The sequence below is a fragment of the Globicephala melas genome, chromosome 14 (assembly GCF_963455315.2).
Source record: "Globicephala melas chromosome 14, mGloMel1.2, whole genome shotgun sequence".
NCBI lineage: Eukaryota > Metazoa > Chordata > Mammalia > Artiodactyla > Delphinidae > Globicephala > Globicephala melas.
This window is the reverse complement of record NC_083327.1, coordinates 41361409-41384887: the sequence shown is the minus strand read 5'-3', so window position 1 is coordinate 41384887 and position 23479 is coordinate 41361409. Positions and strand designations below refer to the sequence as shown.

General features: G+C 47.5%; 1 protein-coding gene across 2 annotated transcripts in view; it reads left to right on the top strand.

Moving 5' to 3' along the window:
• Window positions 1-22199, top strand: part of FYN (FYN proto-oncogene, Src family tyrosine kinase) — a 210169-nt gene extending 187970 nt beyond the window's left edge. For both annotated transcript variants that reach the window (XM_060283318.2, XM_030882814.3), the window contains 2 exons: window positions 9729-9860; window positions 20574-22199. In XM_060283318.2, coding sequence (XP_060139301.1) covers window positions 9729-9860; window positions 20574-20782 — 341 coding nt within the window. In that variant the 3' untranslated portion in view covers window positions 20783-22199. The remainder of the gene's footprint in view (window positions 1-9728; window positions 9861-20573) is intronic.
• The last annotated feature ends 1280 nt before the right edge of the window (window positions 22200-23479 follow it).

Here is a 23479-nt window from a genome sequence, read left to right as displayed (position 1 = left end):
GCTTTTAATACCCGCTGATGGACCATCTACTCCTTCCTGTCTGGTCCTCGATTTGGGGCTCCCCTTGGGACTTGGCTCATCCCTCTCAGCCTGAATATTCCTTCCACGAATTCAGCCACACTAGACTTGGGATCCATGCCTGGCTCGTCAACCCTCGTGTTTGCAGCGTGTTCAGGCCCTGCCTCTGGTCCTGGGTTCTTGTCTTCCTTAGCCGAACGTGGTCCTCCTCCACCCACATCCCCAGGGGGGACAGCACTCCTCCCTACTCCCCACCTCCTTCCTTCTCAGACTGCCTGCTCGCCGTTATGCATTTCAGATGGAATATCATCTCAATCCATTGTACCATTTACTTTTCGTTTATTTTTTTTTAAAAACGTGGTGCTAAAACCTTATGAACCTAAAGTAGAAATTGCAACAGAGTGTGTCACCAGGAATAACTGGAAAACACACAGTTGTATTACTCCAGACATGTTTGGGAAATTCCAAAGTCATTCCTTTGGCCTAGTGTGAAAATTCTGAGTTTTGCTTTGCCAAGTTTGAAATCATTGTTTTTGTTTGAATAACCGCAAAGTTCCAGGTCAGATCAGCTTTACCTCCTTCACAGGATATCCTGCCCTAGTCCTGCCTTGTCACCCCTCCTTTCCCCCCCCCCCACCAATATAATCAGCTTCCTGTTATTGGCGTAGTTCATGGTTTCTTTTATTCTCCAGGATAACTTTAAAGTTGAAGTACTTCACATTATTTAATCCTGGATGTAATAATTTGCAGAGTTTGAGGCTTCATAACTGAAGAGGCTTCTGGATGGATGTGTGGTGCAGAAGAACAGTGTCTGTTGTTGATGTTAGTGCCTTTCCTCCTTGCAGATGCTGTGAGGGTACCGCTTGCGTTCTCTGTAGGGAGGACTTGGCTGCTTTTACGCTCTGCTGGCTTTGCCTTCTCCACCTTGGCCCAGGTTTTAGCCATAGGGGATATTTTCAGGGCTGTGGAATTGGCCTGGTCACCATGGAAAAAAAAAAAGAGAGAGAGAGAGAGAGAAAGGCTTGACAGTCCAGGAATCCAGGAAGAGCCAGTGATGTGAGCTACCCACCGCCCGCGCCCCCACCCCCACCCCAGGCCTCTCCTGGCCCCTTCCTGGAGCCCCAGGAAGAACCGAGGGTCACATTGCAGCGTTCTCATGTGGCCACCTCTACCCAAGCCCCCAGTCCCTGGGTACTTCCTCTTTCCCCTCTCTCCTGAGTCCTCTTGTTCCTAAAGCCACAATTTAAGCTTTCTGTTGGGTTTGCCTGTGAGCTCTGTCCCACAGCTGCCTGGAATGTCCTAGGGCAGGAGGTGACTCCCACTGTGCTGGGGACTCACTGGAAGCTGAGTAAGTTCTCAGTGATTGGTTGCTGAGTGCATTGGGTTTTCCTCATCCTCCTTCCCTCCCGTGAAGTTTGGAGAGCTTTGGCTGGCCTGATGCAACTCAGTGCCTTTGCATTAAGATCCAAATAAAATAATAGGTGGCATTTATTTAGGTATAATGAGGCGCCAGGTACTGTGCCGAGCCCTTTAAATTATTTATAATTCTCATCACAACCTCATGAGGTTATCATCATCCCCAGTTTACAGACAAGGAGACTGAGACTGAGGGGGCTTTTAAATGGTCACCCAACAAAGCCAGTGTGCGTACCCAGGTCTGCCTGCCACTGGAGCCCCTCTCCTAGATGACTGCCCTGGCCTCCCACAAATGGCCACGCCAGCCCAGCCCACAATTTGACGTCTTTGCATTGTCACAAAGAATATTCGCTCCCCGTTTCCTGGCTGACTTCCACACGCCTAGTCCAGGAGGCGGACCTGAGAGTGAAAGGCTCTGCAGCGTTCGTTTGAGCATTTGAAATGCTGCTGCCATCGCCTTAATGCACCAAGGTGCATAAAGTACTGTAAGTAACTGAAGCAAGTGAGAACTGTTTCTGTTTAAGGCAGAAGAAAGCAGATTGCCTGGCCCCTGGGGATAAAGGACCTTCATTAACTTGATTGGGACCTGGGGGTTGGGATGAGCCGTGCTGACCTAATGAATTTAGCTGGTTACCCTGTTTTCACTTAAAAACCAAGCCTTCAGTTAGACTGTCCTGGAGTGTGGTCAGAAGGATTTTCTTCCTGTAACTGTAAGGGTGAAAATAATTATTTGTTCCACAGCTGCATTGTGTCACTCTCTTCTTTGTTCCGTTTGATTAAATTTGTGTAAAGGAAGAGAATCTCTGTGGCCATCAGTGTTGAATAAATTGCTAGGTTGACCCTTTAGCCAATTAAAACATTTATTGAGCAGTTGCTGTTTAACCAGCCTTAGGCAAGGTACTGTGGAGAAGATCAGTATAAAACATGGTCTCCAACCTCAAGGGATTTGCATTCTATTTAAGGAAAGACGCAATAACTAGTAGAGAGACGTGTCAGAAACACGGACGTGGCAGTAGTGGCTGAGTGTTTGGGGTCTGGAGCCAGACTCCCTTGGCTCCAATCCCAGTTCCACCATTTACATGCATCCTCTGGCATATCGTTTTACCTCTGTTCAGTTTTCTCATCTGTAGAACAGGACCGTTATTGGTATCTGCCTCGTATGTGTAAAGCACTTAGCATGACGCCTGACACTTAGCAAGCACTCGATACATGTTTAGCTATTGTGGGAGCTACTATTGTCAAGCATTAAACTGTTGTTTATAGCACTGATTCCCAAGAGCACTGGTGAGAACGATGAAGGCTGGAGTAGTCACAGGTGACTTGATGAGGCAGGTGGGACTTGAGCTGAGCAGGCTTTAGCTAAGCAGGCGGAGGGAGAGATGACATTTAGGGTATGTTAATGTAGAAGAAGCAAGTTCACGGTTATGCGGAGTGCAGGGTACAGGTTACGGGAAAGCAAACTAGGCTAGAGTGACTGTGTTTGGGGCAGCAAGAACCAAAGTTGAATAGATATGTGGGTCCTAGAAAACTGGGTGGGGGATTTTGGCTTAATGCAGTAGGGAACGCACTGTATGGTTGCCGGGAGGCAGGTGTGGACGTTAGGAAGCTGAGGTTTAAAAGGATTAATTGGAAAGACAATGAGCTGAAGGCAGGGCACCATGGCTGGAGGACCAGAGGGATGAGGTCCCAAATCAGGTTTTGGCAGAGAACTTAAACAGGAAAGGGAAAGTTTGAGAGACTCGTCAAAGAGGGAAACAAGAGGCCTTGTTGATGGATTGGATATTGGGTTTAAGGAGAGGGAGAAGTTCCAACCAGCTTTCAGGTTTTTCACCTTGAAGCCCGGCAGAGTAGGAATCTGACCCCCAGAAAAGGGATAGTAGAAAGGAACTCCATTTGCATCCTAGAATATTAAAGTGAGAATCAACTTTGTCAGTCATGTAGTAAAATTTTCCACCTACAAGAATTTCTTTTATAATAAACTGTCTTATTCATAGTAAAATGATTTAATGAAAAATAAATCTAGATTTGTAGTTGCCACCTTTGAGATAAAGGCAGGACATCCTAGAGGCTTTGTCCCTCAGACGTTTGCAAATTGAGAACCAAGACTTCAGATGAAAGACAGAGTCTGTCCAGTGTTTCCCGCCCAGTTCACACAGAGATGCCGGGCAGGGTTAGCCATGAGAGCGGGCACGTTCCCCCAGGGAATCAGCAGAGAGAAGGGTCTACAGCACTTAGGCCTCTAACACACTTGGAATTAGTGAGAGGGAGACTGAGGAAAAGCCTACAGCAGAGACAAGAGAAATGCTAGAAAGAAAGGAAAAGCATCAGGGAAGAATAAACTCAGAAAAGATCATTCATTTCTCGTAGAAATGTTTGAGGTTTACAAAGTGTTGGAGTATGCTAAGTAAGTTTCACTCCTTTGTTTCTGAGATGATTTGTACTACCCAAATGTGAAAAGTGTGCTAAATAGCACAAATGTGACTAGAGCCACAAGTTAAGTAAACATGATGACAGAAGTGACGATAGGCACATCATCTACCCCAGGGGCCCCCAACCCCCAGACCGGTATCAGTCTGCGGCCTGTTAGGAACCAGACCGCACAGCAGGAGGTGAGCAGCGGGCGAGCGAGCGAAGCTTCATCTGCCGCTCCCCCATCGCTGGCGTTGCTGCCTGAACTATCCCCCCTCCCCCACCCCAGTCCATGGAAACATTGTCTTCCACGAAACTGTTCCCTGGTGCCAAAAATGTTGGGGACCGCTGATCTACCTAATTGCTAATAGACACCCACAGGCCTTGAAATGTCATGATGCTTTTCAAGAGTTTTGAAAAGTCAAAATGCTTTTCACGTTCTGGCTCATCACAGATCATTCTCTAGGTAATAACGCGTTATTTCCATGTTTTAAAGACAAGGAGAGGGTGAGGTAGAGGATGCTCACAGGCCCCAGTGGCTCCCCACCACACCCAGGTGGGATCCGGAGTCCTTAGTGTGACTTGAAGAACCCACAGAATCTGTGCTTGTAGCCCATTTTATTCTTCTTTATAGCACTGGTCGCTGTCTGACATATATAATGGCCATTCGTTTATTTTATCTCCTTCCCAAGCTAGCCTGCAGGCCCCCTGAGAGCAGGAGGTTGCATTCACTCTGGTAGCCCCAGCACTAAGGACCACGCCAGGCACATAGGAAACTCCAGAAATACTTACGGTAGGAAGAGAGAGAACAAAACCAGTCCAGCAGGGGTGGGATCTTTTGTTGTCTTGTGGACAAACTTTGATAACGGAATAAATCCACAGCTCTCTCCTTTCTCTTACTTAAAACATGGACGGTTGTTAACCTTACTCTAAAGAAGACCAGTGAGGTGGAATGATTGCTATCCAGTCACCTGCTTCCATCCCAGTCTGTTAAAAAAAAAAAAGGATTTTCCACTTTGTTTGGCTGTGAATGCTCCAAGGCCTCTGGCCACCTTGTCTTTCTGCGGCTCTTACCCCCCAGCTTCAGCCCCAGGCCCCTCAGAGAGCCAAGTCCAGGATTCCCACCACCTCAGACAGGTGCACTCAGACCCAAAGGGGCTCTGAACACCCTTCATCTGGCACTAAAATCAGGGTTTTTCCAGGTGTTTTTAAGTTTCATTAGTGTGTGACAGATGCTTTTCTACTGTAGTTGACAGTTGTCAAACACGTAGAAGCGCATCCAGATGGTTATAGACAGCGACCCTGGTCACTGGGGACAAGGCGAGGACTGGCCAGAGAGCAGGGAACTGACAATAAGCCCCATGAGGAACCGACGTTGTTCAGCCGGAAGGGAAGGTCCGGTGGCCTACCAGCGTCCAGTCACTCATTCATTCAGCACCCCCTTACCTAGTGCCTTTTGTGCATGAGGCACTGGGCTCAATACTGGAGACATGGTGGCCATCCAGAAAGACACGCACCGGCCCCCGAGGGTATCTATGGAGAAAAACGCACTTCTGACAGCTCACACGCTTACTGCACTTAAATGGTAACAGCCGCAAAGAACCAGCCACTCTGGCAGTGCAGAGCTAGGGAAACTGCCCCAGTCTTAGTGCCCGGGCCAGGGTTCCCGTGCCAGAAGCACTTAGGCCAGGAACAAAGGAGAGCAGGAGTCAACCATGGGGCAGGAGTAGGGTGGGACTTGCGGCAAAGCCAACAGCCTGCCTGGAGGCCCTGCAGCAGGAAGGACGGTCAGAGGAGGTCATGGGGCCAGTGAGACAACAGAGGAGGTGAGGCTCCGGATAACAGGAGGAGGCTGGGGAGTAGGAAGGAGGGACCAGAGTGTGCATGTGGGCCCAAGTGGAAGGCAGTGCAGGAAGCAGGCAGGTGGCAGGGAGCAAGTGAGGACTGGAGTGCACGTAGTGAGGATGAAGAGGGACAGACACCTTCAAGGGTGTGAAGTAGACTCAATGTGGACGACACTAAAGCAGCAGAGGCCAAAGATAACTCCATGAAGATCTGTCGAGCTCGTCTAGGTAGGCTCCGTGCTGCTTACCTGAGTGCACAGTGGAGAACCAGTAGACACGGCATCCAGAAGGAAGATTCTCAGCATTCTGGTGTCCTCACTTAGGCAGCTTCCAAGGCAGCACACACTGAAAAAGCAGCAGAATCGTGGGGAGGATACATTGTGGATATTGTGTTTGAGAGGCCCTGTGAGGTCCCAGTGGAGGCTCTGAGGAGGGAATTGGTTTTACGGGTCAGGAACTCAGGAGGGGAGGTCCTATCAGATGATACAAATGCAGGCATCACTGGAGTCAGGACAGTCGTTGAAGCCACGGGAGTAGAATCTCCCTGTTGGTCACAACGCTGATGCCCACTCGTTTCACATCTCCGGAGACTTTAGAGAAGCAGGCGTGAGGTATCTATAAGAAATGATTATTTAAAACACTGCTATGTTTACTCGACACAGAAAATGATTTAGCCTGAGGCTAGCTGGTCCTCTTGCTATTCTGGGAGGTAAGTGACCAAAGTACAAAGATAGTCTACCTGTAGAGTGGTTCCAGGACCTGGGCCCCAATGACAGCACCAAGTCAGGCTCTCAGCAATGAGTTAACCTTGGGAAGTTGGTAAAACCTGCAGACACTGCCTGGAAAACATCGGTGGAAAAGATGCTTTCAAGTCCATACATAAATACACATAGATTATGTGTGGCCTTTGTCTGTTGGCTTAACAGAATCCTAAACTGTTTAATTCAGTAAGAAATAAAAACTAGAGTGATGATAATTTCTGTATTGTTTAGTTCACCTAAACATTGAACGAGCACGCTAAGAGTTTCCAGGTCCTTCATAGCCTGTGGTATCAGTGGCACAGACCATCATACTTGCATCGGCTGCTGTTGTTTCCTCCAGTGAAGTACAGAGGAGAGGAAATTGTTTCGGCATCTAATCCTGTTCCCAAACAAGAGAATTTCAGGAAGAGCAAATCAGCTAGTTACATGACAACACCAAGTTCATTGTGGTGTAGGTGTCCTGACGTTGTCCCCTTTTTTCTACAAATCCATACCAATTAGAAGACAACTTTGATCCTGGCTTTATGCCTGCTGTGATATCTATGAAAAAATCTGAGGGAGGAGAACTTTATTTTGAAGGAAAAGGCAATGTTTACACCTAGGAGGTCCTTCCTTCCAGGCTTCTGAGGTTTCCTAACTTTACCCGAGGAGAGAGCCCATCCAGCCCCCAGCAGGGTGGTATCCTTGGCAACCTTAGGGATGCTGTTCTCAGAGACTGGGATTTGCAGTGTGCAACCGCATGGCCATTTGCAGAGACCCCTGCCCAAGCCCCAGGTGAACTCTCCCTGATGTGGAGCTGCATCTGTACCCTCAGGAGGGGGGAAACGAAAATGAGGGGAAATTGAGGTAATGAGATGAGTAGAAGAGTGAGCACTGATTAGTTCTTCTCAGCTGAAACCTCACTTAATCACTAATAGCTTATCAGTGCTTTAATTGAACATTTTGTCTTCCTTGAAACTGTGAGTTATCTTTAGAGAACCTTCTTTTGTCAACAGTGGCTGCTATTTTGGGCCCAAAACAAAGGAGAAATCAGACAAAGACATTCTTCATTTTTTCCCCTCCAAAATGTATTAGGTGTAAATACATTGCTTATCTTAGAAAGAAAACTAGTGCAAAATAAATTTATGTAAGTACGCTCCTGCTCGCAAGTCAAAGCACATATCTACAAATGATTTCCTATCAGAGATCCATTACAGCCTTTGTTTCAACTTATATTTTGACGGTTTATATATTACAGTTCTTGTTGTAGATGATACAGTGAGAAAATAAGAAAGCAGGCTAGCACAACTGACTGATATATTGATAATTGCTTTTTTTTAATCTGAAATTATGAAATCTTCTCTCAGAAAATCCAAAATGACTTTATCCCAATTTTAAATAGTTTACTTTCAGCAACACTCACATCTTGAGCAACGTGGAGTGATTCCAAGAAGGGAAGAAAGGCTTTTTTTGCTTGTCATTTTATTTGCAGGATTTGTGTCTGCACAGTGGAGAAAAATGTTCTATTTGCTTCGGAGACAGACATAGATTTCCAAGCCATTTGGCTCAAGAGATGGTTTAAATAGGAATGAATTTAATATACCTTTAATTCTCTGAAATAAGAGAATTCCAGCTGAGGTTTGGTCCAGGGCAAAGTTGGCTCTCGACACTGAAGAAAATCTATCACATTAATCCCAGAGGCTCAGAGTCCAAAGCTGCGTGAACAGAATGCTGGAGGATAGGAAGTGTGAGAAGAATGCTTTGAAAGAAACTTTAAAAACAAAATGACTGTTCAGAGAATACCAGACCTTGCAACACTTAAGCAAAGATATAAGTAATTATGCTTGAGAAACGTAGCTAATTAAAAATAACTCGATGCATAAAAGGAAGAAAAACTATAGAATAACTTCTCTGTTCCAGTGTTAATGTGAGATGCAATGGAATAAAATAGTAGGATTTTTTTTTTAATTTCATTTCACGGGCATAGAAGAGATGGAGAGGAAAATTATATTGCCAGAAAATGCCAGGGTAGATTTGCTGAAGATGTTATCATGTGCTGTATTTAAAACAAAAATCTAATTGCTGTAATTTATCCTAACCTCTGGTTATTAAAACACTGCTAATTCAAAGATTTTAATCATTTGCCAGTTTTACACATAATGGCTTTTCATAGAAGAGACTGTGAAAATTTCTCATTTTGTCAGCCTTTGTATGTTTTTTTTAGGAGTTCCTAAGTAAAACTAACATGCTTTAAACATATAATTTTGTTTACATCACTAATAAAAATTGCCTGTTTAGTTTGTTCAATGAAATATCTGAAACTGCTTTATCATCGTTGAGCCTAACGTGTGAGAGTGCAGGCTGCTGAATCAATTTTAATTCCCCGTATATACATCTCGCTTCAGAAGAAGCAGGGTGGACCCCACCCTTCCTTTTTGATTAGAGAAAGGATTCTTTTAATCGGAGACATTTGAAAGAAAAGATTCTACTCACTTTGGCACAACATTTGCTTCTTCGTCTTGAGAAATCAGACTCATAAGACAGTCATTGAGACAAAACCACTGTTTAAAAACAAACATTAGATAGTACCCTGTCTGGCTGGTGGGAGAAAGGTAGGGAGGTAAGCAAGGGATCATACAGTGCAGAAGAAAAAGCTATCCCAGAATTAAAGGTGGCCACTATCAGGGGAAAGGGTGGAAGGAAGAAAGAGAGTGTACAGGGGAAGTAGACAGAGGCAAAGTCATTTCTCTGCTGTAGATGTAGGAGGCGTTGGGGAAATACAGCCCATCTCAGCATGACACCTGGGCGGCAGCAAATTGTCTCCACCCTGGGAGAAGCGTGGTGGCTTGATCTGGTTTTTATGTGCCTCAGTAAGAGCAGACTATGGTCTTACATACTAAAGGATTCTTGAGAGTAGCAGTGTGATTTAATTCTATGTGTATTTATTAAAATATAACTTTATCTGAAAGCAAAAGAAAAAATATATAGTTTCCTAAATCACAAGTTAGCCCTACCTCCAGACCAAACCTATGTCTTACAATAGGTTTGTAGATTCGAGTTCTAAAGGCCAGAACTTTAAGCGGCCTTGAAGCCCAGCCCTTTGATGGGACTTGCTTAAGGCTGCAGAGCCAGAAGCAGACCCCACAGCTGCTCAGTCCTAGTCTGCGTCCTGTCTCCCCTCCTTCCCATCCTCCTCTCTGAACCTGATCCCAGGAAAGCACTTCCACTTGCTCTTCCTTCCCAGCCCCACGCCCAGCGCCATGCTCTCTGCCTGACAAGTAACCGGGTGTTCTTCCTGCAGGTGCAAAGTTCCCCATTAAGTGGACAGCCCCCGAAGCAGCCCTGTACGGGAGGTTCACAATCAAGTCTGACGTGTGGTCTTTTGGAATCTTACTTACAGAGCTGGTCACCAAAGGAAGAGTTCCGTACCCAGGTAAGGGCAGGGCACAGCAGAAATGCGCCTGGGTGGATGCTCTCCCAGCACCATTTGGGGAACCTTCACCCTGTTTGCCTTCTAAACCCCATCCTCAGCTTTCTGCCAAGCATGAGTTTGAAGCACATGGACAGGTATTTAGCCAGAGAAAAGCAGAAGTGGGAGCCCCCGTGGTAGGTAGACAGGCAGCCACCGTGAGCCGTGTGCCAGGATTAATGCAATTAGTAGCTGGTGAATGCTTCAGCCCGCCCCAGTTCGTGGGTTCTCTCCCCTCTCAGTAAGAGTGTGGGTCCCTGGCTCCCAGGGCAGAAGTGTCACTGGCAGAACCTCTGCCCAAATGGAGTTTGCAGACACTTCTGGGAAAGAGGAGAAAAGCCCTCACGGCTTTCTGATTACTCTGTAGCACTGACCCATGGAGTGAACCTGGCAGGAAGATGTCAGGACCTGCCCCCTCTGCAGGCCCCGCTCCAGATGGCCAGAGACAACAGAGGCACATGGGAAACACAACTTAGAAGCCACTCACTGCACGTGTCTTGGTTTTGTTTTTTGTGGGGTTTTTTGTTTGGTTGGGGTTTTTTTGGCGGGGGGCGGGGGGGGTTGGCCATGCCATGCGCCTTGCAGGATCTCAATTCCCAGACCAGGAATTGAACCCGGGCCACTGTACTGAAAGCCCAGAATCCTAACCATTAGGCCACCAGGGAACTCCCTCACTGCACGTTTCTGAACAGTTAAAATATGCTCTACAAAAGCAAGTATAGTGTAAAGACATTGGACACTCTTAAGCCCTGGAATTTTTCTGGATTATCAGAGTCATGCTCTCCAAAGAAACCACGGGTTTTAGGTTATTCTCGCTTGAATTCATTAATTTAGACAGATGGTGACATAAAGGATAATCGTGCCATTTTACCTCCACGCTTTAGTGGTTATAGCGCAGGGATGATCTGCTTTCTGAAATGTTAAGGACATATTTTTCAGTTACTGTTGAGTGCAGAAAGAACCTAGCTCCCCATCATTCCCTGCCTAAGAAAGGAGCTTTTAAAAATAAAAAAGCAGCGACAGAAACGATAGTGGAGATTAATGAGGAATTGAGGGCTCTTGCAAATCCTCAGTTTGTAATCGTATCTTTGCAGTCAGAGGAGCCGGCGAGGGCCGATTAATTTGTAATCCCTTTGTTCCCTTTTTATGATTGTTTCTGGTCATCTTGGGAGAATGCAGAGAAGTAAAGAAGATCTCTTTCTGGGTTGGTCGTAGCCTCAGGACTCCTAGGAGAGCCAGGTTGGCACAGAGGCAAAATTGACAAATTCCCTGTCTCTGAAGCACCAGCACTGGGCGGTTAGAGATGCGGGCGGAAGGCAGTTTTATTGATGCTGTGGCGACTGCTGCCCCCGGCACGCACCAAGTGGGCAGCTGCTCTGGGAATAGCCAGCTAGCAGGGCAGAAAGGGCCGCCCCGGAGGGGCCTGGAGCACAGCACGGGCATTGTTGAATTGCTCCTCAAGGGGGAGAATGTGCAGGTCTCGGGATTTTGAAGATGTGAAGGCACCTCTTTTTTTATTGTCTGAATTTTGAATGAATCTCTTCCTGAGTCCCCCAAGTTTCCAGCCACCCGATGTGTTAAATGCAGCTGTGGGGGAAGGTTAACGTTCTGCGTTTCTGTGAAGCCTTTCCTTCCAGGAAGACAAAGCTGCTTTTTGTTTCTCAGGGTCACACGCAGAAACCAAGACAAAGGGGAGAGGGGGGCGGCAGCCTCGGAGAAGGAAGGCAGGTGTGTGTTTCTGAGGGAGAGTCTTTTGTCACGTTTGGTTTGGGCATAAAGAAAGCGGCCTCACTTTACAACTTAGGCTGGGATTTCCATTCATTCGGTGTAGCGTCAGTAGGTGTGACCACGCCTGGCATTTTGCTCGACCTGGGAAATAAATATAAAGAAGGCATTCACACTCTCAGCAAGCGTTGATGAGAACGGTCCTCAAGCAAGACGCTGTTTTAGTGGCTGGAGCTAGAACAGTGAGCAAAGGAATGAATCCAGTCCCTGCACTCATAGAGCTTGCAAGCCAGATGGATAAAGTGTGCATCAAATCCAGGAAGAAATCAGCCTTTCTTCTTACTTCTCTGTCATTAGAGGAAATCATCTTCGAGGGATGGAGTACTTGAACTCACCCACCGTGGGCCCCCAATCTTAATTCTGATAATGGGGGAGGGGCCCCTGATTCAGGTATCTGCATACAGCAGGTCCTGAGAAGAGCCTTTCACTCAGAATCCCGTGAGGATGGCAAAGGAGTTGGACAGGGGAACCAAGTCCGCTTTACTGCGCGGAGTTACATACTCTGAGCAACTGCTGACGTGCCGGGGGCTTTGATAGCCACCCTGATTCTGCGAGGGCGGCAGAGAGAAGGGGCCACGACTGGGAAGCTTCACAGAGAAGAAGGCACGTGGGGTTTCCCCCTCAAGTTGAGGAAGAGGGTCCCAGACAAGGACGGGCATGCGGAAGGGCGCCCGCTCAAGGAGCCTCAGGCTTAGTCTGCGGGGAAGGCCGTGAGGCAGGGGTACCCGGACCAGCAGCTGGAAAGCCTGGCCAGAGCCCGCCGTGAGGGGCCTCGTGCTGCCACAGGGAGGCCTGGCCGGTCTGCAGTGGTGGCCAGGGGGCCGTGGCAGCGAGGGCGTGATGGGAGCCACGGAAAGTTGTTCCCTGACCTGCCCCTCGCTGTGGACGCTGCTTGTATTCGTTCTTTAACACAGCTGTAATCATATTTAATTGGACTTCTGAATCTCACAGTACACTCTTCTTGAGGGATCCCTTTTACAGAGAGGGATTCCAATTATAGGATGATTACCTTAATGAAGAAGAGCAACCGCTAAGGAACAGTCATTCAGCTTCACCCATTGTTGCCATGGAAGGAAGGCCTTTCCTGTCCGCGTCCTCGCCGTCTGTTGGTGCGACCGCGTGGGCAGTATGTGCCGAGGGGCTGCTTCTCCGCTGCCCTGAGTCCTCGTGCCTGTGGACAGCACCCAGGACAGACCCCTAGTCCCTTTCCACCGTGATTTCCATCCTGACTTCTCAATGCAGTTATTTCTCAGGTGGCTAGAGTGTATTTTCAAGTAATTCTTGTTTCAAGAGCAGTAGGTGGAGATACACTTTTCTGAACTCTTTCATACCTGAGAGTGGCTTTCTGTCACCTTCACACACAGGAAAGTTACTTCGGCTGGTGGTGAGGATGGGGGTCAAGGGGGAAGGGAAAGTGACTTCCCCACTGCCCCATGGTGGGCTGTCATCCTCTGGTGCAGTGACCCCCTTTCATAGAATTTCCCGCTTCCGGTCTCTCCCCCCTTCCCCTCCCCCACCATTTTATCACTGTCACCACCAGAGTTATCCTGGAAAAACACAGACCCGCTTATCCTACTCTACTAGTTAACAAGTCCATGGCTCCCCCTTGCCTTCCAGATAAACTCCAGAAGCCTTTGTTTGCATTGTCCTTCATACCTCTTCCCTTCAGTCATTCCGCAAGTATTTATTGAATACCTACTATATGCCAGGTGCTGTTTAGGCCCCAGGAGTGTAGCTGTGGACCAAAAGACAAAAACTGTCCTCCTGAACTTTTCATGCCTTAGAGGAGACAGACAATAACACAAATAAGCAAAATGTATTCAGCACTGGCTGGTGGTAATGGGTAAGGAGAAGAATAAAACGGGGACGGGGATAGAGGGTAGCAAGGGAGGACCTCCCCAGGAAGATGACATCTGAGGAAGCGAGGCTCAGGGTCCATACCTGGGGGAGGAGCCTCCCTTCAGAGGCAACCGGAGCACAGAGGCCCTGAAGAACCGCCGCGAGGCCCGTGTGTCTGGGGCAGAGGGAGCCAGAGGGCCAAGAGGCCCCAGGCAGATCGGTAGGGTCTTCCTGGGTCACGGTAAGGACTTTTGCTTCTACTGTTAGTGAGATGAGTGACTGATGGGTTTTGAGCGGGCGACACGACCAGATGTGATTTCTTGCTCGCTGCGTGCCGACACTTCGCACCAAGAGACCTCTCTCAAACACGCAAGTCTCTCTTCTCAGCTCCACTCCCTGCCTCCGAATCCTTCAAAGCCCGGCCCAAACGCCCACCCCCTCCTTTGTGTAGCCTCCTTCATGTCTCTTCCTGGGTTGCACCTTCTGCTTGCTTCCATGCCACTGGGTACATCTCTGCTGAAAGCCTTGTCTTTGTGTCTCTATTTCCCAGTAGCTCTGAACTCTGAGAAGGGGGCTCCTTTTATGTGTTCCCCATGCCCAGCACAGTGTCTGCCCCTTAGTACTCTCAGGACGTCTAAGTGAATGCATGGATGCATGGATGGCTATAGGCAGGGGGAGAAAAGATTATGCCTATGAGGCTTTTAAAACAAGACTTTGCCCATAGCCTGCAAAGCCTTTCAGCTCTATTTCGTCATCTCCACAAATAAATATAGCATGTTTTTTCCCAGCCACAAAGTAGCCTCTGTCCTCAACGTTGTTCTGAGAAATTGACCCCGTGATCAGTTCAGACACCATGTCCCAGCACCGTTCTAGGCAGAATGTCCCGGCCATTCAGTGCCCCGGCTCTCAGCTGAACACCTGCTTTGGGAATTTGGCAGGATCTGACAAAGCAGGAACATTCTCTTAAGTGTATCACATTTATTCATCCATTTGAAGCACTTTCAGCTCCTTTAGCAACTGACAGCTGCCTGACTTCCGTGAATGCGTCTAGTCACTTGATAATGACTTGAAGAGGAAGATAACTAGTGAATGTATAGCATTTTCCTTAAAGAATTAGAAGTCTCCACCTTTGTCCTCCCTCTGCCCCACTCAGATGCCTCAGACAGAGCCTGAACTGTAGACTTAAATTCCTCTGTGTTCAGCAGCCCATCACTGTCGCCTGCACCCTTATCCCCACTGGGCCCAGCGTGATGACAGGAGCAGGTTTCTCTTGGGGTGGGAAGAAGTTAGGGCTCTGCCGCCAGGAGAATGGGAGGTGGGATGAACCTTCGAATCTCAGCCAGGGGTGCTTTGTCCTCCCTGCCCCCATCCACAGTCTGCAGGCTTTTTCTTTCAGCTCCTGGTGTTCCCTCCAGAGGGAATCCTTCCTGGAATGCCCAGGAGTCGTGTTGTCACCTCCCCCCACAAAGTTTCTCTTGGCCAGTGTGGCAGGTGAAGGAGAGAGGGCGGGAGGAGAGGGCAGTTCTTCCCTATCTGTGCGTTTCCGCGGCCTTCCCGGTGGGCACCCTTACCCTTACTGTCCCTTTTTCACGTTTCTGGGACAAAGGAGCTGTTCGTGATACTGTATTATCAACTTTAAACAACTTTATGTGTTATGGCACCTGAGTAGCCGTCATCTCTGTATTTATTAACAGAGTGGGCTTAATAAAAACAGCTGTCCTGAGCTTATCTGGTTAAGATGTGGAAAGAGAAACAAAACTAGTCATCCTTGTGCCTTCTCAAGGTCACTCCTTTATTTTCAACTATACTCGTGGAGCAACATCTATCTGCCCAAAATCTGTACTTTGATCTCATAACCAGAACCTAACTTGAAGCGTCCCAGTTGTAGCCTGGTAAGATAACTAGAGCACACGGTGATCTGATAACACGCTCTCGGGCTGAGCAAGCCATTACCTGCGCCCTCCTTCCTTCTGCCCTCCCGGCACTCCCAGAAATGCTCAGCAGACAAGTACACAGAAGGGCTTTTTCCAGGGTTTATGTAGAGAAGCCAGGGGGAGCCTCGGTCGGAAACCCTTATGCACAGTAGGGTCTAACTTCGTTTCAACGGAAAGCTCGGTTTGCTCAAGTAAGCTGGATATCTGGGAACCTGAGCATCATTCCCATTGTCAAAGTGCTTAATTATAAACATGGCACAAAAATCCAGGTTCTCGCAACCCCTAGTCCGACCCAGGATGCAAACCTGAACGGGTAACAGTGAAGATCCCCTATCGTATAGAGATGGCCCCTCGGAGATCCATATTAGGAAGCTACACAAACGGAGAGCTGTAAAGCCCAACACCTTCCGTTCATAGAAGACATTTTTTTTTCAAAGAGCTAAAAGCACAGTGAATGTGGAGGTATTCTCTTGACAAGTGGAGAAACTGAGGCCAGGGGAAGTCGAGTCACCTGCTGAGAGACACAGAGTCGAAGTAGTGAAGTGGCTCTGACAATGAAAATGAACAGTTTTCTTCCCTAAAGATCCCAAAAGAAAAGCGAGGAGACTCCACCGAGTTAATACCTAGCTCAAGGAAGAGGAATAGGAAAGTGTAAAAGAAAAGGAGGAAGGGGAAAAGAAGGAGAGCGGGAAGGAAAACACACACACGTGAAAGAAGACATTGTCGGCAACCATACGTAGTCAGGGTTGCAAAGTGAGAGTTCGGGAACCTCGAGGAAGCCAGCAGCATGAATTGGAAGGTTAATATGGTCATAATGGCAGGAAGCGAATGCAGTCCACTCGGCCAGAGAATCTCAGCTGCAGGATTTGGGGCAGACCAACTGGAAAGGATGCTACTAGTGGCCACGTTTGAGAGCCTGAAGTGCAGGGTGGCAGGAGGCCCTCATGGAAGATGCAGAGAAGAGCAATTTGAAAAGCAAACCCCAGCACGGCAGGCTACACGGATTTTCTGTGAACTGAGGCCCACTGGGTTGTGCCCTGTGAGAGTGACCAGTGGAAATGGCCCATTTTCCTGACTGACGCCAGGGAGAGCAGGAAGGTAAGGAACTGCTGAGGTGGGAGCAAAGGAGGGCAGGCTGGAGTGAAAACAGAGAGCGCGTCTGCTCGCTGGCCGCCAAGCCCTGCGCCCCTTCTCTGACGCAGAGGTTGGGGACCAGGCAACACACCCTGGGGGGCTTTATGGCCATGACACTTCCCACAGTGAGACACCACCGGCTGGTAGAGACCACCCTCCTATTGAAAAACAGTCTCTACTGCAGCTTCCACTGAGAACTGTTGGTGACAAAGTTTCCCTAAAACATACACCATATTTTAAAGTTTCTATCTTTTCTGTTTCTCCCCTGGCCTTCTCCCCACTGAAGAAGGAAGAAAAGGGCAGAACATTCCCAGGCACCCTCCTCCACCACTGCCCCCGTCCCCGCCCACCCTCCTGTCTGCTTCCTCAATTGGAAGCAAGATACGAAGATTCATCTCTTCCAGTGTTCTCGTGTCCCTCGGGACTCTGCTGACCACCCTGGCACTCAGTCTTGTGTGTGTCCCCTTCCCAGTCCCTGGCCCTCACCTCCCAGGTGTTGGATAAAACCAATGTCTTGGGAAAAGTGGCTAAAAAGAGGGAAGATAACAGTTTTCTTTGTCACAAAAATATGAAGCCATCTAAAAAGGAAACATGAAATAGTATAAAGAGGAAAATCCATTTTTGCTAAAAAGAAATTCTTAAATATGATTTTTCAAAGTTCTTAGAGCCAAGAGTACTATTTTTAAAAAAATAAGAACACAACCCACTTATTCAGGGTGTTGTTTGTGAAATAAGAACTGACCCAAGCCTTGCCGAGTGGGCATCTCTTGGTGGCGCGGTTACTGCCGCCGAGGCCCATCGTGAAGGTGTCAGGTCCACTTCTGGCTTATGGCTGGTTGGAAAAGAGCCAGCCCCATTCACATTGTCATTGGCAGCCAAGTGCGTTGTCTTATATCCCACTTTTCCAGCAAAGCTGACGTTGGTATGTTTCTCTTTGGCCTGGTGTGTGGAATCGGTTTTGTGTGCTCCCCATGCCTGGGGAGCCTGGGTAGAGGCATGAGAGGGGAAAGAGGAGAAGTGAGTAGAGGGTGCAGGCAGAACGGAGGTGGAGAGTGTGCCCAGGAGCTGGCGGCGAGGCTGCTGGTGCCCTGTCCCACGTGGTCCGAGGTCCAGCTCCGTCCCTGGTCACAGCTGCCTGGGAAGCAGGCTGCCTCGGGAGACGCTACGTGCTGAGGGTCAAGCTGCCGCATCCGCTGTGTCCCAGGCTCAGGCAGAGCACTAGAAAATCAGGCTTGACCCAAGCGGCCAATTAAACTTTCCATTGGTGGAGACAATCAAGAGTTTCTAAAACATACATGCAATCCTTGCATTTGAGTAGTTTGTTTTTCAAGGACATGCAACATTTACTGACATAGGGCCACGGAGCAATAGGAGAATGATTAGTGATACTCCGTGGTGTGGTTTTGGGTGGTCTCAGTGCCAGAGTAAAGCATTAGAAGGCATTTGGGGGTGGGTTGTACCACCTCCAGAAGGGCCTGTCACACCTTCCGAGGTTTTAGACCTTCCACCTGTGGCTTCTGAGATAACTGGTATTATGAAACCAAGGTCTGTACTGAAATACAAAGCAGGCGCTTTGGAGAAGGCCCGATACGTGCTTATGCTCTCTTCCTGACCCTTTCGGGGTGGCTGGAATGTCGTGGCTACTGCCACTCCTGATGCCGGAGCGTCCCAGCCAAAACCCTTGGGACTGGATGTGCCTCAGTCTGACTCGTTTGTTTTTGTTTTTTTTTAGAAAGTCCATACAGTGCTTAGACCATAATTTATATAACACCCTAGGAGAGTCTGGGGCTGCACTCTGTGTTCAAACACATTCTTACTTCTATAGCGATATGTATGAATGAAGAGAAACAGTCGATAGCCTCACACCAGGTCAGGCTTTACGGCCGAATGAGGTGAGTTTGGATCAATTTTGCTGCCAAGTGAGTTTCCAGAACTTTTGCTTGGCAGAGCTTGTTGGATTTGGGGATCGTGGATAAGGACATGCTGGTCCCTGTCCCGTGCCCTGGTTTGTCCAGAGCTCTGCAGGACACTCCAGTGTCTCCCCTTGCTTCCAGCTCCCCCGTTCCATCCCGAGTTGTCAAAATGAGTTTTCAGTAGTGGGAGGAGGATGTAAGGTAATAAGCCTCGGAGCTGACTGAACGTCCAACTGAAGTGGGCCCCTGTAAAGACAGGCATGGTGCAGAGGCAGGGGAGCCAGATTCACTCACCGAGCCTCTCTCGCTAAAATAAGGGTCACCCCCGAAATGTGACCAAGGTTATATTAGAATAATTAAATCGCAGGCCTACTTCAACACAGCAGGAGTAACACACGGATTTTACCCCCTCAAGGAATTACAGTGGCAGAGAATGAGAAAGCATCCTGAAAGGGTTTGGATAAGCATGTGACTGACAGGGCTGTGCTGGACGGCCACGGGAGCCGGGATCAACCCAGCTCCAAAAGCAACAACAAAGAGAACTGACAACAGATCCCGAAGTCTGAGTGTCCCCCACTCAGGGGGACAGGACTGTGACCTGGGCCCAGCTACTCTGGCCAGGCTTACAGGGTTCCAGCCAGCAGGTTGCCACCTCCTCCAGCATTAAAGGGAGCTGCTACGTGTATGCGCTGTGTCCTGCTGATGACATCCCTGAGAGCTGGGGGAAGAAATCTGGGTTTCTGAATGGCTGGAACTCGGGCTCTTGCTTTTGTAAATTAACTGGGTCAGAAGTTGGAGAGGATTATAGGCTCAGGGCCAAGGAGCAGCCAAAACATACAAGGGCTTGGCAGGCAATGGCAGAACACGATATGGCAGAAAAGGGAAGGAAAACCAGAGGAGAGAGCCTGGCAGTGATTGGGAAAGGGGTCAGGGCATTCGGCTCACCCCAAGTGTGGTATTTCCTGTTCTGTCAAGAAGGCCAACGTGCAGGGAGGTTGCATTCTCCTGAGGGTTAGCAATCTCCCAGAATGTCTCCTGTTAGCTCCAGGCATCCTGATGTTTCACTATCAGGCAGCTCCCCCGGCGGGTCGCAAAGGTCTCCAATGATAGATGGCCTGTCCAAGGTCATCAGTAAACACAGACGCCCTGTCTCCCCATCGCAGTCATCAAACCTCAGGGCACCTAGGGGTCGCTGGGCTGGATGGTGCCCAGCGTGGTGGCGTGATGTCAGATCTCAGACAGCGGGGCACCAAGAGCTTGCCCAGGCACGAGGACGGCCAATTTATGAAGTTCATCAATGGAGCTCACGGGTCCTGTGAACAAAGGACGGTTTATTTTTCATTCCGTGGATTTGTTCTTATCTGCTTCATTCATATTTTTCTCAGATTAATGGAAGTGTAATTTACATACAATAGAATTCAACAATTTTAAGAATTCAGTGAGTTTTGTCAAACATAAATAGTCACACCTCCACATACAGGATATAGCACATGTGTTGGCAGACTACAGCCCGTGGGCCAAATCCGGCTCCCACCCTGTTTTTGTTTTGTACCTTTTTAGAGTTGTAGAAAAATAAATAAGATGAAGAATATGCGACAGAGACCGTATGCAACCCGCAGCACCTAAAATCTTTACCATCTGGCCTTTAGGGGGATGGTTTGCTGATACAGAATGTTTCCATCACTCCTTGGTGTTCCCTGCGGCCCTTCTGCAGGATTCCCCTCCCCCGCCCCCCTGGCAACCACTGACCTGCTTTCTATCACTGTAGTTTTACCTTTTCTAGAATTTCATATAAATGAAATCACACAGTATGTTGCCTTTTGTGTCTGGCTTCTTTCACTTATAATGCTTTTGAGATTCATCCTCTGGGGCTTTGCGTGTGTCAGTAGTGGGGTCCTTTTTTTATTTCTGAGTGGTGTGATAGCCCATTAAAGACAGGGTCTAACTTAAGACAGCCCTCAACATGTTTTAACCACCCGCAGGCTCCACGTAGAAGAAAGAGGAGGTGCAGGGGGCGGTGGCCGTGGCCGGGCAGCCCGGCGCGCCCGCTCTCATGGCCCTTGTCTTTGCAGGCATGAACAACCGGGAGGTGCTGGAGCAAGTGGAGCGCGGCTACAGGATGCCGTGTCCGCAGGACTGCCCCATCTCCCTCCATGAGCTCATGATCCACTGCTGGAAAAAGGACCCCGAAGAGCGGCCCACTTTCGAGTACTTGCAGGGCTTCCTGGAAGACTACTTCACCGCCACAGAGCCCCAGTATCAGCCTGGTGAAAACCTGTAAGACCTGGGTCTGCAGAGAGAGGCCTGGTCCAAGAGGCTTCCCCGCCCCCTCCCCATTAGCTTTCAATTCCGTAGCCAGCTGCTCCGAGCAGAGCAGTGAGAACTGTCCAGGATCAGATTGCATGTGACTCTGAAGCTGACGAACTTCCATGGCCCTCATTAATGACACTTATCCCCAAATCCGAACCTCCTCTGTGAAGCATACGAGACAGAACCTTGTTATTTCTCAGACTTTGGAAAATGCGTTGTATCGATGTTATGTAACAGGCCAAACCTCTGTTCAGTGTAAATAGTTATTCCAGTGCCAACGATCCTAGTGCTTTCCTTTTTTTAAAATGCAAATCCTATGTGATTTTAACTCTGTCTTCACCTGATTCAACTAAAAAAAAAGTATTATTTTCCAAAAGTGGCCTCTTTGTCTAAAACAATAAAATTTTTTTTCATGTTTTAACAAAAACCAACCGGGACAGGTGTTTGTTTTTTATTCTTTTTTCTAAATATGAATATATATAATATATACATCCCTGTACATACACCATGTGGGTGCTAACGTGGAGACCGTGGCCGACGTGGGCCACAGAGCTTCGGGACCCAGAGTGAGGATTTGACTGGAAAATCAACACAAAAGCACCGGTGTTATTCTGAAAACCAGTGGCCTCGTTCTTTGGCTTTTGCAAAACATGATTTGATTTTTTTTTTTTTAATTTGGATTGCACTTTTTTGGTTCATGACTGTGCTGTAGATGGCTGTTACTTTGACTCTTTTCAGCAGCACCCCGCCCCCAGCTGAATTCACAAGTTCTGTTTCCAGTATTTGCTTCGACTTACTACGATCTTGAAACTTAAAAGTGAGCCTCTTTAAAGCAAGCAAGTGGCCAATACTACCAGGGGAACTAGAAGATGGATACCACACAAACTTCTTGTATAAAACATGAATGCTGAAATGTTTCCAACTTTTTTAATTTAATAAACCTTGTAACCACATTTAAATGGTCTAAAACCCATAGCACTGTAGTCGTGGCAACCTGCTAAACTTTCTCATTCAACTAACCCTTATGGGAAGGTGAGGGTGGGAGGTCGTACATTTCCCATTGTAAAATAAGTGTTTGAATGTCCTGTACTGCTAATGAAATGACTTTCTCTATGTCCAAGGGTCCTCCAGTGAAATAACTATGCACTACTTTACATCTCATGGGGAAGCACAAAAAAACGTATTACATTCTTAGTTGCTGTTTGTACCAACTTTGAATTACATATGTTTAACAAGTCAAAAACCCTATTTCTATTGAGTTTTTAATACTGAGTGGCAACTCTGAAGTCTTAATTCCTTTTTTGTTACGATTTCTTTGTGAGTTTACATTTTTGAATTGTTTAACTTTCTTAATTTAGTAATTAAAAAGACAGCATTTTACATTTGAATTTTTTTTTTGTTCATTTGTTTAAATCATGGAAGGTACTTTAGGAGTGACATATCTGTCCCATACCAAGTGGTAAGGAGTCACCTGGAGAATTTAACCATTGTGCAATGATTTCCAAATGGCAGAAACATTCAGAACACCTGGAGTGGGGTTCCCCCCCCCCACAAGAAAGGCTGGGCTATTGTCTAGTTAATTCAGAGGATTGTTAAAGGAAGACTAGGCATACCCTAACATTTTAATTTATCAGGCATTTTTGCTAACTAAAATTTTCTGTGTCCCACTTGTAGGAGAAAGAGACAATTGCAAGAAGAATCTTTCTTGTCCTGGAGTCAATACATATGTTTCCCAGTGTCCCTCCACCCCTGTAATGAAGTCGCTCAGCAGGGGAACAGCCTGGTGTTGCAGAAGGGGCAGTAGGTGGACTGGGCCAACAGGCGGGGCCTGGCTCCGCACTCATTCAGCTGCACGCATTCAACAGCCACCTGGAATCTCGCCCTTTCAGGTCCTGTCCGTAGAAATGAGGGGGTTGGATAAGATTTGCTGTAGGCTCCTACATCTGAGATCCTGGGATTCTAAGATCACTGATGACGTGTAGAATTACACAAAGAGGACAGTTTTCTTGCTGAAATAGCCTTTATATTTAGAAAGTTTCTGACATTTTTTAAGTGAAACGGATTTTCTGGCTAACCAACTTTTCGTGGTGTTGGTTTTGGTATTAATACAATTGCTAAATTGATAAAATTGCAAAGATCTTGTTACATACGATTATCACAATACTGGGCAATTTATTAACACATTCTAGATATTTTTAAAGATATAACTTTGTTTTTCATCTTCACTTCCCAGTAGGTCGGATAATTTTCAAGTACTCTCTGGGGGATTTTTGTGTTTGTTTTTGACTTGGTCATTCAAAAAGATCTGAAAAAGTCATAACAGCCTGTTTTAAACAGATTTTTAAAGGAAAGCAGTCTCTTCAAAGTATAGCCTTCAATTCATCAGTTGAGTTAACTGTGGATTCTCTCACATGAAGCAAAACTCAAGACTTGGGTTAACTTGAGGACACACTTATGAAATACAGCTCGCTGGAACCATTCTGAAACAGAGTAGGGTTGCAGACTAAAGGGAAAAGAGTAGCTATAAATATGAAGAAATCAGAGACATTTCAGGTTTTTTCTTCCAGGAAACTTATGTGATGCCAAGAGATCTTGCCGAGGCAGACCAGTCCAGGCAAATGAAACACCACCTCCAGGGAGTCCCAACACCTCCCAAGAAGCCTCCCTC